Source organism: Lynx canadensis, chromosome E3 (assembly GCF_007474595.2).
Source record: "Lynx canadensis isolate LIC74 chromosome E3, mLynCan4.pri.v2, whole genome shotgun sequence".
Classification (NCBI taxonomy): Eukaryota; Metazoa; Chordata; class Mammalia; order Carnivora; family Felidae; genus Lynx; species Lynx canadensis.
This window is the reverse complement of record NC_044318.1, coordinates 24272548-24285223: the sequence shown is the minus strand read 5'-3', so window position 1 is coordinate 24285223 and position 12676 is coordinate 24272548. Positions and strand designations below refer to the sequence as shown.

The 12676-nt window shown below is 43.4% G+C and overlaps 1 protein-coding gene across 7 annotated transcripts in view; it reads right to left on the bottom strand.

Annotated features, from left to right (window-relative positions):
• Positions 1-3982: 3982 nt before the first annotated feature.
• ITGAM (integrin subunit alpha M) overlaps positions 3983-12676 on the bottom strand; it is a 44580-nt gene continuing 35886 nt past the window's right edge. For all 7 annotated transcript variants that reach the window (XM_030301071.1, XM_030301073.1, XM_030301069.1 and 4 more), the window contains 16 exons: positions 12359-12489; positions 12101-12264; positions 9862-10016; positions 9633-9764; positions 9047-9120; positions 8689-8830; positions 8475-8597; positions 7893-7972; positions 7545-7628; positions 7127-7202; positions 6493-6600; positions 6224-6307; positions 5977-6090; positions 5789-5890; positions 5453-5563; positions 3983-5028 (listed from right to left, as the gene is read on the bottom strand). In XM_030301071.1, coding sequence (XP_030156931.1) covers positions 4960-5028; positions 5453-5563; positions 5789-5890; positions 5977-6090; positions 6224-6307; positions 6493-6600; positions 7127-7202; positions 7545-7628; positions 7893-7972; positions 8475-8597; positions 8689-8830; positions 9047-9120; positions 9633-9764; positions 9862-10016; positions 12101-12264; positions 12359-12489 — 1749 coding nt within the window. In that variant the 3' untranslated portion in view covers positions 3983-4959. The remainder of the gene's footprint in view (positions 5029-5452; positions 5564-5788; positions 5891-5976; positions 6091-6223; positions 6308-6492; positions 6601-7126; positions 7203-7544; positions 7629-7892; positions 7973-8474; positions 8598-8688; positions 8831-9046; positions 9121-9632; positions 9765-9861; positions 10017-12100; positions 12265-12358; positions 12490-12676) is intronic.

Sequence of the window (12676 nt, the reverse complement as noted above, 5' to 3'; positions counted from 1 at the left end):
TTTGAACAACAAAACAGATAAACATAGGGGAAGGAAGGAAGGAAGGAAAGAAAGAAAGAAAGAAAGAAAGAAAGAAAGAAAGAAAGATAGATGGAAACCATTCCAGACTATTAACTATAGAAAACAAACTGAGGGCTGCTGGAGGGAAGGTGGGCAGGGAATGGGCTAGATGCATCCTGGGTATTAAGGAGGGCACTTGTTGGCATGAGCACTAGGTGTTATATACAAGTGATGAATCACTAGATTCTACTCCTGAAATCAATATTACTATAAGTTAAATAACTAGAATTTAAATAAAAATTTGAAACAAACAAGAATAAATAAGCTGTAAGTGAGTAAAAGCAATAGATTTTTTTAAAGGCTCTGAACTTTCCCTGGGGAGGGGAAATTCACACCATCAGGACACACATCTCTGGTAATCTCTCAAGACAGAGAAAGGAGAAATACCTTCCAAATACCTTTCTCATGCATCTACAGGTGAAACAGGACAATTAATTTCTCTATGAGGTCATTTAGCCAGCAGGAAGGACCCCACTTTTGTGATCTCAGAGGTTGGGGATAAATCCTGGAGACCAACCCAAGTGGGCTCATCAGGAAGATCCCACAGATGAAGAAAGCATTACTGATGCCTGTGACCAGCCTGAGAATGGATAGAGTGGAACATTCTCCAGCCCCCCCCCATTTTAGGTGCCAGTCATATCATAAGTCCTGACAAGAAGGAGGGGACTGAAATGCTAGAAACTGGAGTAGCAGCACTATCAGAATTTACCACAAGTTTAGTTTCTTTGACCAAGTAGGTAAAAACTCTTGAGAAGGTAATGTTATTAGTTACAATACAGGGACAACTGCTGTGTTGAAGACTCAAAATACCAGTGCCTTAAAGAAGATTTCTCTTTCTTATAACAATATGAGATTATGGAGTCCATGGATAACATAGTGGTTCTACAGAGAACCCAAACTCTGTCTCACTTTGGCATTCTTAAGTGTTGCCCTTGTCAGCAAAGTCTAAAATGGTGAATGACACACTTCAGTTGGTAAAGATGGTAAGGAGAAAAGAGGTACACTTCTTCTCTCATAAGACCAGACTCCAAAGTTGTTCACTCACCCTACTCATATCCCATTAGTCAGAAAATAGCCACATGGCCATCATAGCTGTATAGGAAACTGGGAAATGTGCTCTTTAACTGGGTGGCCATCTTTGTTATCCATTGTGGCATAACAAACTATTCCAAAGCAGAGTGGATTATTTCCCACAGTTCTGGGCAGTTCTTTTGTTGGACTTGCCAGTGGCTGCAGTCATCAGATTCCAGGACTGGGCTGGAAGAGTCACATTGGCCTCGGGAATGCAGTTGTGCTATCAGCTGGGAGCCTTAGTCGTCTCTTCCATATGGCTGCTCATTCTCCAGTGAGCTAGATGGGTATCAGCATGGTGGTGTGAGGGTGGGAGCAGAAGCTGTAGTGCTTCTCATGGCCTAGGCTCTGGAACTCCAAAACATCCCTTAAGCCACCACATTCTATTGGTCAAAGTAAGCCACAAGACCAGCCCAAATTCCAGGGAGTAGAGATAGGCCCCTCCACTTGATGGAAAGAGCACAATGTCCCAGTGCAAAGGAGTGGGATACAAAGAGGCACAATTCACTGGAGATTATAATTCTAACAATATTCCATGGTGGCCCAGATAAGAACCCTATTACTAAGTAAGAAAAGGAGGGTAGAGACTGAAGGGATTTATTTATTCTGAATCAAGGGACCCCAAAAAGTAAAATCAAAGGCAGACTTTCCTGGTTTGGCTGCTTATCATGAGAGATTTATGGCCCTGTTTATTAGTAACATTATGGTCATGTTAAGAGAATTTGTCACTGGAAATTATTTCTTTTCCAACCCATCATAAAACTCCTATCTGGCTGAATTCGACACAAGCTTCCGATTCAATGATGCCAATGTGGACTCTGAGCCCACAAGACTTTAGCTGCTCATCCAAGAGCAGGTCCCTGCAGATACAGAGGCCCTCTTTCCCGGGGCATTTAAGGACTTCTGCAGATATTAAGGTCATTTATCTTTTAACCTAAGAAAGGAAAAAAACATTTTTAATGGATTTTAAAGTCAGAAGAGAAAATTGTGTGGAATCATCTAAATGTGTATCTAAATCATCTAAATGTGTATGTGGAATCATCTGACATGTGTAATGGCACCCCCAGGATACAAAGGGCCATTGTCTCATTAGTCACTCTTTGATGACATCATATTGCACTTTGAATAAAATTAGAACTCCTCCACTCTGGCTTACAAAGTGCATCTGCCCAAGCTCTTGCCCACTCTCCAGCCCCATCTATGCTGTCCCCTAACTGGAACACTTCGGCCCCTACTTGATTCAGGTGTTTCCTACCCTGGGGTCTCTTCCCAAACCTTCCCAAACAGGAAGATCCCTTCCCTCTTCCTATCATATCTGGAACAGGCTTCCATCTGAGCAATGATTTTCTTGCATTTCTGTTAATCTAAACCATGATTTTCTTGTATTTTGATGAGCCCCATGAAATTGTCATTTTTGTCAACATGTTGGCACTTTCATATGGCTCACCTAATATTATTATAACAGCTGAATAAAAGTCACTCTCCTGACACTTAACTCGTACCTGCTGCACACCCATTCCTGACTGCCCCTGCTGCACACCCATTCTTCAAAAATCATCAGGACAGTAAAGGAGGAAAGCTTTGGAACCAGACAGACCAGATTTGAATCCCAGCTCCATTCTAGTCCTATCTGTAATGACCTCGGGCCATTAGTGTGATCTCCCCAAGCCTCAGTTTTCTCATAAGTGAAATTCAGGTATATTAAATAGCAAGTTATTAACTAGCAAGTGGTGGCTACTTAGCAGGACTAGTGTGAGAATTAGGATACATGCTGAAGCCAGAATTGTGGCTACTGCACTGACAAAGGTATGGGAGATGGGCACTGGGGGGAGGGAAGACTACCTAGAAACATCTATCAAAACTTTACCTGTACACACCCTTGGTAGCAAGTGCTGTTGGTGCCCTGCCCAGATCCCTGTGGACCTTGCCAGGGGAGCATAGCCTCATCAGTCAGACTTCCAACTAGCAGCACCTGTTATCTCTTTCTCTGACCACCAGAGCCCACTCTGTCCTCATTCAGGACAGGCCAGAAGTGCCAGAGAATTAATGACTCCCTTCCCCACCAAGAGCAGACCTCAGCCAATAACTGCAGAATTGGTGGACAGTTCTCTTGAACAACACAGGTTTGAATTGCACAGGTCCACTTTTATGTGGATTTTTTCCAATGAAGATACATATAGTACTGTAAATGTATTTTCTCTTCATTATGATTTTCTTTTTCTTAAATTTTTTTTAATTTTTATTTTAAATAGGCTCCATGCCCAACATAGAACTTGGACTCATGACCCTAAGGTCAGGAGTCTCATGCTCTATTGATTGAGCCAGCCAGGCACCCCTTCCTTGTGATTTTCTTAATAACATTTCCTTTTCTCTAGCTTACTTTATTATAAGAATACATAAAATAATACAATATAATACATACAATATGTAAATTATGTGTTGACTATTTATGTTATGTCAGTAAGACTTAGTAATTAAGTTTTTGGGGAGTCAAAAGTCATACATGGATTTTCAACTGTGTGAGGGGTCAGTGCCCCTAACCTCCGCGTTGTTCAAAGGTCAACTGTACATATTTCATCTCCTTCTGTCTTCAAGTGGGGCAATGTTGAGGTGTGCATTCTACACTGTCTCCCAGAAATCCCAGTAGGGTTATGCTCCAAGGGTTCAGAGTGGTCCCTCTTGAAAATGGATGACTTTCCTGGATGTCTTTCCTTCCCAGCTCACATCCCTCCCCTATTTCCTGGGGCTACTGTTAAATAAACTTCTTTCACTCAAATTCTTATCTTGAATTTGTTTCTGGGAGAACCCAAACTTCTGAGAATATATCCTATAAATTATCTTTACACATATGCAAAAATTACATATATTCAATTTATTAATTCATGATCTTTCCATACAATGCGATACTACACAGCTGTATAAAAGAATGAAAAAAAATACTTTGTCTTGATATAAAACATCTAAGCCATATTGATGAATAAAGCAAGATGCAAAACAGTATAAATAACACCTATTACCATTTATGTAAAAAAGCTTATGTGTGTGTGTTTACATATGCTTAAAATCTTTGTGAAGAAGACCCCAAAACACATAACCTTATAACCCCTTAGGAAGGACTTGAATGGCTAGGGGGACCAGGATGGAAGGGAAAATTTTCATCATTCATGCTTGGACAACTTTTGATTTTTGTTCTGTCAATGGGTTTACCCTTCCAAAAAATAAAAGTAATATTAAAATAATAAGTAAATGCCTACATAAAAGGAGGTGCACCATTTCTCATTGGACCTTATGTAGCTCTAGTATGGAATGGAATGAGTGGACAGGCTCCTGGTGGCTAATCAGATCCTGGCTCCATCACAGCTCCTCCATGTGGTCTTGATCCAGCTGCAAAGCATCTTGCAGATATGTGTCCTCACCCATGAAAGAAGGTCTTGCTTCCTTCAGCAGGAACAGGATCTGTTACATTTCCCTTTATCTTCACCCACAAAATCTGCCATCACTTCTGTCAAGAGGAAGGCCCAATGGCACCTTCACCCACACACAAAGAAGCCTAATCAATTCTCTTCTGCCTGAGAGGTTGTACTGACGGCACTCATCCCCATGCAAAAGACATCTGAGTCACACACACAACTCATACACATGCTTGCACACACACTTGCACAAACACACACACACATGAATGGAAACCCAAGCAGTTCTTTTTCGACTGAGATGTTACCACCCCACTCTCCTAATAGCAGAGTCTGCCCAACAGCCTGGGGACCTGCATGCTGGTCTAACCAGAATCCTACTTGCTGCAGGAGAGGCCACTCAATGGGGAAGGAGCTGTTACTGGGGCTGGGCATTGGGACCAGCTTCACTCATCATGTCCTTGTACTGCCGTTTGAAGAAGCCAAGCTGTGGAGACAAAGACAGAGGAGTAAGGGCCACCAAAGTCAGGGAAGTGGTGAAGGCCATGCAGAACAGGAGGGGAGACATAGGGGCCAGGAGGCACAAAGAATAATGTGACAGAGTGTAAAGAGACCTGGGGAAAGTGGGGCAGAGAAAGAGATGGCTTTGATGTTAGAGTCAGGAAAGTGAAAATAAATAAAACATACAAGGAGAAGGATTAATCCTTACATAGTGGTCATTCTGTACCAGGGACCATTCTAAGTACACTACATATATATTAACCCAATTACCTTCACAAAGTAGTATTTATATTCTCATTTCATAGCTGAAGAAACTGAGACTCTGTGACTTGGTGTGAGTTGAACCAAATAATGAGCTGCTGAGTAAGAAGCAGTGAGGATAGAGGAGAGCAAACAGGAAGAGGGGATACCTTGTACAGTCCAGCGGTGATGAGGGCCAGAAGCACCAGCCCCCCCACTGAGCTGCCCACTATAAGTGGTACAGGGTTGTGCACTTCATTTGGCTCCACTTTGGTTTCTATCTGTAGCAGGGGGAGGGAGGGTACATCAGGGGAACCCCAAATTTCTAGGGGTTCCCCAGTCAGACCTTCTGCCCCCACTTAACCCAATGACTGGCCCCTCCCTCTGCCCTCACTCCTCCTCCCACTCCTCCTCCTCTGTCTCTTTCTAGCTTTTTACCCAGAGATCTCCACAAGCCCAGCCTCAGCTCCTACCTCCAATAGTCCCTCTGTGCCAAAGATAGATACCTGGGCCCTCAGAAATGCCTCCTGTCCTGGAAGCAGGGCAAACTTCGAATCATCATACAAGACCTCTGCCGTGGTCACAACCTGAAGGTAGTTTGCTGAAGTCTACAGGAGAGAGTAGATTGAATCTGGACCCATGGGCCCTCTGAAATATCATGTCCATGCCCAGCTGAGTCCTGTCCCTCACATACCTTGATATACCAGTCAAATGAGAGTTTGCCTTGGAGGGTAATGTTGACTTTTTCCTGGATGCTGAAGGATGGGATGTCACACTGGATTCTCTGGCAGACAGCAATGGAGCAGTTCTGGGGAAGGGAAGAAAGGGGAGAAGTGACTAAAGAAATTGGATGCAAAAATGCTCATGCACCCAGCCCACTCAGTTGACAGATGGTATTGAGCATCAACAAGGGGACAGTGCTGGGTCTGGCTTATTCTTACCACCACTGGGGCCCTCTTAAGCTCTGCCATGAAGTCAGAGAGAGGGGGAGAATTCTCCGTGGTGTTGCATGTTCTGGAGAGGTTCTGAGGAAAAGAGACACCATGAGAATAGAGAGAAATGAGGGCTTGTGAATCCAGGCTTAAGGAGGCTGAAATGGCCTAAGTCCAGGAGAAGGTCAAAGTCTCTCCAAAATAAAACAGAGATTTTAGGAAAGACAAGAGCTATGGAGGGAGGAGTTAGGACACTTCTCAAGCCCAGCTAGGCTTACCTGGGAAAGGGTGACCTGGAGGTTGTCCCATACAGCCACCTGGTTCAGCTTGATAGGCACCCAGAAGACCACAATGATGGGGAGGCTCCTCTGTCCCAAGTTGTTCACCTGCACAGTGGGAAGAAGACAGTGGACTTCAGAGCTCTGGCCTTTCCACTTACACCAGCAACCAGAATCAGTCTTCCCACTCCTGACACCCCAGTACACTTAAATAAGGCCTCACAGACCCAAGCAGCCTGCCTCTTGATGCTTTCTAGGATGCAGTAAATTGTAGCACTTAAACACACATTCAAGACCCAGATAGGTTGGTAATAAGTGGTGTCTCTTCCACTTACTAGTGGGGACACTGTGGCCATGTTCTGTTAACTTCTCTGAGCCTCAGTTTCTCCATCTGTGAACTGGAGATAATGATAGTGCCTCCTTCAAAGACTCATTGTAAGGATAAAATGAGGTGTGTGTGTGTGTGTGTGTGTGTGTGTGTGTGTGTGTGGTTCTGTGTGTATAGGGTGAAAGTAAACTTGGAACAGAGCCCAGAACATAGTAGGCACCTGAGGCATGTATCCCATCATTATTTCCCATTATTGCATTCCCAGCACATTGATTTCCCTCCCTGTCATCCTTCTCAGCTCCCCACCTCATACTGGTGCTTTATACTGTGGCTGGTCTTCTCTGAGGCTATGAAGCTGAGATATTTGGTGGAGACTTCATGGCTGATGGGAGAAAGAAGAAAGTACAGGAGGTGTCAGGACATCAGAGGTGTCCTGAGAAGGAGTCTTGGGCTAAGTATGTAAGGGAGTGAACAAGTACATGGGTAATGCTGTCCTGAGAAGGTGCCAGTGGGGCGGTAAGCAGGGGGGGATGTGTGTCAGACACACAGGATGTGCTAGCTTGGGTTACACACACACATATGCACACAGGCACAAATACACTCCCAGGCACATATAAACACATATACACAGGCACTCGTGTGCATAGACTCACACACACAAATACACAATGGGTCATGTCCAGCATAATGGTAAAGGCAGAGCTAAAGCCCTAGAATCCAGCACCTGGTGACCACCACGAAGACAGTGTATTTCACAGGCAACTCCAGTTGGAATTCAGTTTTGTTGGTCTTAGTTGTGTTGTTCTCACTAAAGGGAAACAGAGAGCTTTCCTGTGTATATTTCCACTAAATTATAATCTCTGTAAGGGCAGGAACCACAGCTGTCTTGTCCATCACTGTCTCACCAGCACTGGGCACAATGCCTGGCACATGGTGAGTGCTCAGTTGGTATTTATTGAATGAATGAATAAATAACTGACTAAGCTGAGGAGAGAACCAGTGGGGAGAGGGCAGTGGTCCATCCTGGGCAGGGGGTTGGGGCCTCAAAGGGGGTAAGATAGGCACAGCACACCTGGTCACATTGGCCTTGAGTAGTAGTCTGTTTCCAAAGAAAGCATCAGATTCCACACCAAATGTGATATTAAAGGTGATCTGGAGTTAGAGAGAGGAGAGACAGTGAAAAGAATAGAAGAAACAACTTAAATGTCTATCAACTAAAGAATGGATAAATAAAATGTGGTGCTTCCATACAACAGGATACTATGCAACAGTAAAAAGAAATAAAATATTGATAGATGCTGCAAATATACATGAGAAGTGTCCAGAATAGGTGAACCTAGAGACAGAAAATACATTAGTGGTTGCCTAGGGCTTGGAGAAATGAGAGGACTAGAATTGATGGCTGAGGAGAGCAGCGTCTTTTCTCGAGGTAATAAAATATTCTAAAATTGATCATGGTGATGAATATGTAACTCTGTGAACATACTAAAAAGCCACCCAATTGTCTGCTTGAAATAGGTGAATTGTATGGTATATGAATTGTATCTCAGTAAAGCTATTTTTCAAAACAAAAAAGGAGCCTCTACTTTTAAAAAATAAGAAAAGAATTCAGAAAAAGACAAAAGAGAAAGGGAGAGGGGGACAGCAGCCTGACCTCTGAGTAGTTTGGGAAGATGGGGTGGCTTATGTTGCAGCTGCTATTCTTCAAAGCCTCGGGCCCATTGGTGGAGTCTTCAGACTCACAAGTCAGGCGCCATGGTCGCTGTGAGTGCTGCTTCTGGAAGGCAAGGGAGACAGAGATGGTGATGTGAACCAGAACCTGTGGGGACAAGGAAAGCAAAGTCAGAGCCTGAGAAGGATTTGACTACCTGGGTCACTGACACCCTCCTATAGGACAGGCCAGGTGGGTAGAAGAAGGTAACTTGAGTCCTGTAGGAGTCCTCGCCCTGGTTTCTCACAGTCAATGTCACATTCAGGTCTCGGGGACCACCCACCACCAGGGTATCCAGACTGTGGAAAGAACAAGCCAGGCCGTGAGACACTGAGGCCCTCCATGTGGCAAGTCTACTCTGGTGGCACAGACTCTTGGAGAGAGAAGACAGTGGATGGGGCAACCACACAAACACCTCCAAAGCAGCTGCTCTGTTCCAGGCTCCCTCAGAGGCCAGAACAGAGCACCAGGTTGTGGTGCAGGTTTTCAGGTAGCAGTGAGGAAAAGAAACTCACCCCATAAAAGTGAAGGTGATGCTGAGGTCATCATGGCAAATGTTGTCACTGCCACAGTTCTGCTCAAAAGGAAACTACAAAAAAATAAAGTATGATGAAAGAAAAGGAAAGAATAAAATGAAACAATAAAATATTGAGCTAGAGTGTATTATGCTAAGTAAAATAGGTCAATCAGAGAAAGACAAATACCATATGATTTCACTTATATGTGGAACTTAAAAAAAAAAACAGATGAGCATATGGGAAGGGGATAGGGAGAGAAGAGAGGGAAATAAATCACAAGACAATCTTAATGACAGAGAATAAACTGAGGGTTGATGGAGGGAAGTGAGTGGGAGATGGACTAGAAGGGTCATGGGTATTAAGGAGGGAACTTGTTGTGATGAGCACTGGATGTTGTATGTAAGTGATGAATCACTCAATTCTACTCCTGAAACCAATATTGCACTGTATGTTAACTAAAATTTAAGTCAAAATAAAATAAAATATTGAAATAAAATTATGTGAAATGAAATAAAATGTTCTTCAACAATCTTGGCCTCTGGTGTCTTCCATGACCCTGAAGGACCCCAACTCCAGAACTCACCGAAGCTGTGAAGAGTCTCTGAGCATCCACAGCCAGCACTGGCTGGAGGTTCCCGAATAAGGACAAGGGTTTCCCCACCAGAGAGAAGTTGAAGTGCAGGATGATGGGGTTCACTGAATCCTCTACACAATACTGAGAGATAATAGGGGGTTTGAGGGTTTGCCCTCCTTAGATTCCCAAACCCACCCCATGCATGGAGGACCCAGGAGTGTGGCCAACACTTGCTCACCGGTAACAGTAGCTTTAGGGTCTCACATTCTTGATTCAGCCTCAAGATTCTTGTCTGTCTGCGTGTGCTGTTCTTTGTCTCATCAAAGACAACTCGGGGATGTGGGAGAGTTGGCTCCAGAGCCAAGTCATATGTGATGTTGCTCTGAATCTCTCCTGAAGGGACAGGGCAGCATGGTAGTGAGGATCCCAGCTTTGGAGTCAGACAAGCATGAGTTTGAGGCCCAGCTCTACTTTGGGCATGCTACCTGACCTCTTTGAGTCTCCATTCCTTATTTTTTTTAAGAGAGAGAGAGAACACAAGGGAGGGGCAGAGAGAGGGAGAGAGAGAATACGAAGCAGGTTCCATGCTGTCAGCACAGAACCAGCTGGTTCGAACTCACAAACCTTGATATCATGACCTGAGCCCAAGTCAAGAGTTGGATGCTTAACCGACTGAGCCACCCAGGCACCCTGTCCATTCTTTATTTTTAAGTTGAGGAAGATAATTGTACCTTCTCAGTGGTGAAAAAGAAATGAAATAGTGTCTATAAAGCATTTATCACAGTCCTGCCACACAGAAAGTACTCAAAAAATAGTAGCTATTCTGTTACACACTAGAAAACTAAGTATATTTTTCTGGTTGCATTTAACTTCTTTCTCTTTGTCATTGGCATTCAGTAATTTGTGCCTTGGAATGGTACAATGTATGTCATATACATTGGTATAATGTACTATGGTATGGTTTCCTTTATATTTATCTTGCTTTGTTTTGGCAGAGAATCTTGATGTCTTTCATTAGTTTAAAAAAAAATTGTTACTGGGAACCCTGGGTGGCTCAGTCAGTTAAGGGTATAACTCTTGATTTTGACTCAGGTCATGATTTCACATGAGCCCCACTTCAGGCTTATACTGACAGCTTGGAGTCTGCTTGGGATTCTCTCTCTCCTCTCTGCCTCTCCCCCTGCTTGTGCTCTCTCTGTCTCTCTCTCTCTCCCTCTCTCTCTCTCTCTCTCTCAAAATAAGTAAATAAATTTAAATAAAAAAAGACAAAATTTTCCCTCTATTTTGTTGCTTCTTTCTTATTCTCTCTCTTCTTTCAATTTCAAATTACGTTTATTAAATTTTTCACCATGCTCCATATGTCTTACGATTTTTTTTCTGTATTTTTCATCCTCTTTTCTCTGTGTGTGTTAATCTAAATACTTTCAATTGATTTACCTTCCAGTTCACTAATTCTTTGTTCCACTTTGAACCTACTATCAAATCTATTTATTGAATTCTTAATTTAAGTCAGGGTATTTTTCAGTTCTATAGTTTCCATTTTACTCTATTTTATGAATTCCAGGTCTTTTCTGAAGTTCTCCATCATTTTCTCTTTTTTTCTTGAAGATATTAACTGTAGTTGTTTTTTAGATTCCTAATAACTCCAATTTCTGAATCACCTGTGGGTCTATTTCTATTGTCTATTGTTTCTCTTAGTTGCTGGTCTGAATACACATTGTTCCAATAGAAAGACCAAGTTGCTTACCAATACCCCTCTCAAATTTCTGTTTCCCCAGCACTAGGGAGCTGAACTTCTATACAACTCTTTGGCTGCTGTCTTCTACTGAGTTTCTTAGAGTATTGATCTAGACATACATTGCTGATGAAGTCAGCCTATGACTTGAGAGGAATTTATATGTAGGTTTGGGGGGCACCTTCTACATGATTCTCTCCTCTCCAACACTTTTATATTAATGTCTAGCCATGCAAGCTGTCTCCTCAGCCTAGTAAGATTACTGTTAGAAACCTAATTTTATTCCCTCATTTCTCTCTAGTACCATCATTATAATTCCCCCACACCCAGCACAATGCCACTCTTTCAGATTAGAGACAAGGAGAAAGTCAAGTTAGTTGTGATAAAATGCCATGCCTAAATGTTTTCTGAACTTGTGTTTAGCTTCATCAACTCAACCTGCCCTTTAAATGAGTTATCTCTTGACTTAAAAAAAATCCTGGTTATTTCACAGATGTGGGGCCATTGTTTCTCTGGAAAACTGAGAGAATAAAGGAGTGCCACATGCTCACTTCTGGTGAGGTTTTCTGGGCCTCTGTACCCAGTCAGGGAACTGTCTTCTCACTCCAGCCAAGCTTCGAAAAGGCTGTAGAAGCCTGTGGAAGTTTGCTCTGGACTGCCAGAAGGCTGGGAAGACTGCACTGGGACACCCATCAATATCTCCAGTTATTTAACCCTTTCAGACTTACCTACCCAGCCTCACCTTCTCTTAGCCTGTCCCGTGTATTCTTGCGGACATGAAGGCAAACTCTAACCTCCCCAGCAGTCTGACCTTTCACCACCTTTGCACGACATTCAAACACATTCCTTGCCACTTCTTTGGGTGTGAACTCCATGGTCACCTCAAGTCTCAGCACAGGCTGGGATCTGTAGGGACACCAGAGGACCATCAGGGGCCTTCAGACAGCAAAGCCACTCCTGAATGGGAAGATATTTGGTGTGCTATAAAAGAATTTCTTACCTAAGCAGCAGTACATGGCCTTGGGCTCCTATAGCCAGGTCCACCAGTCCATCCATTGTGAGGTCCTGGCCCCCACTCAGTGACTGACCAAAATATTGTAGTGTGGGGGAGAGCTGGGAGCCTTCAATCCGCTGAAGGTAGAAAAGAGGAGAGAAAGGGAGTGGGAAAGAATAGGGAAGTGTGTAACTCGGTTACCCAGAGTGACCCAAGAGGACAGATTGTCTGGGTTTCACTCAAGTCTCATCTCTTATAACTTCTCAGGGAATTAGGGCAACCATTCAGCTTTAGACCACAGCCTTGAGATGATACCCAAAGTTT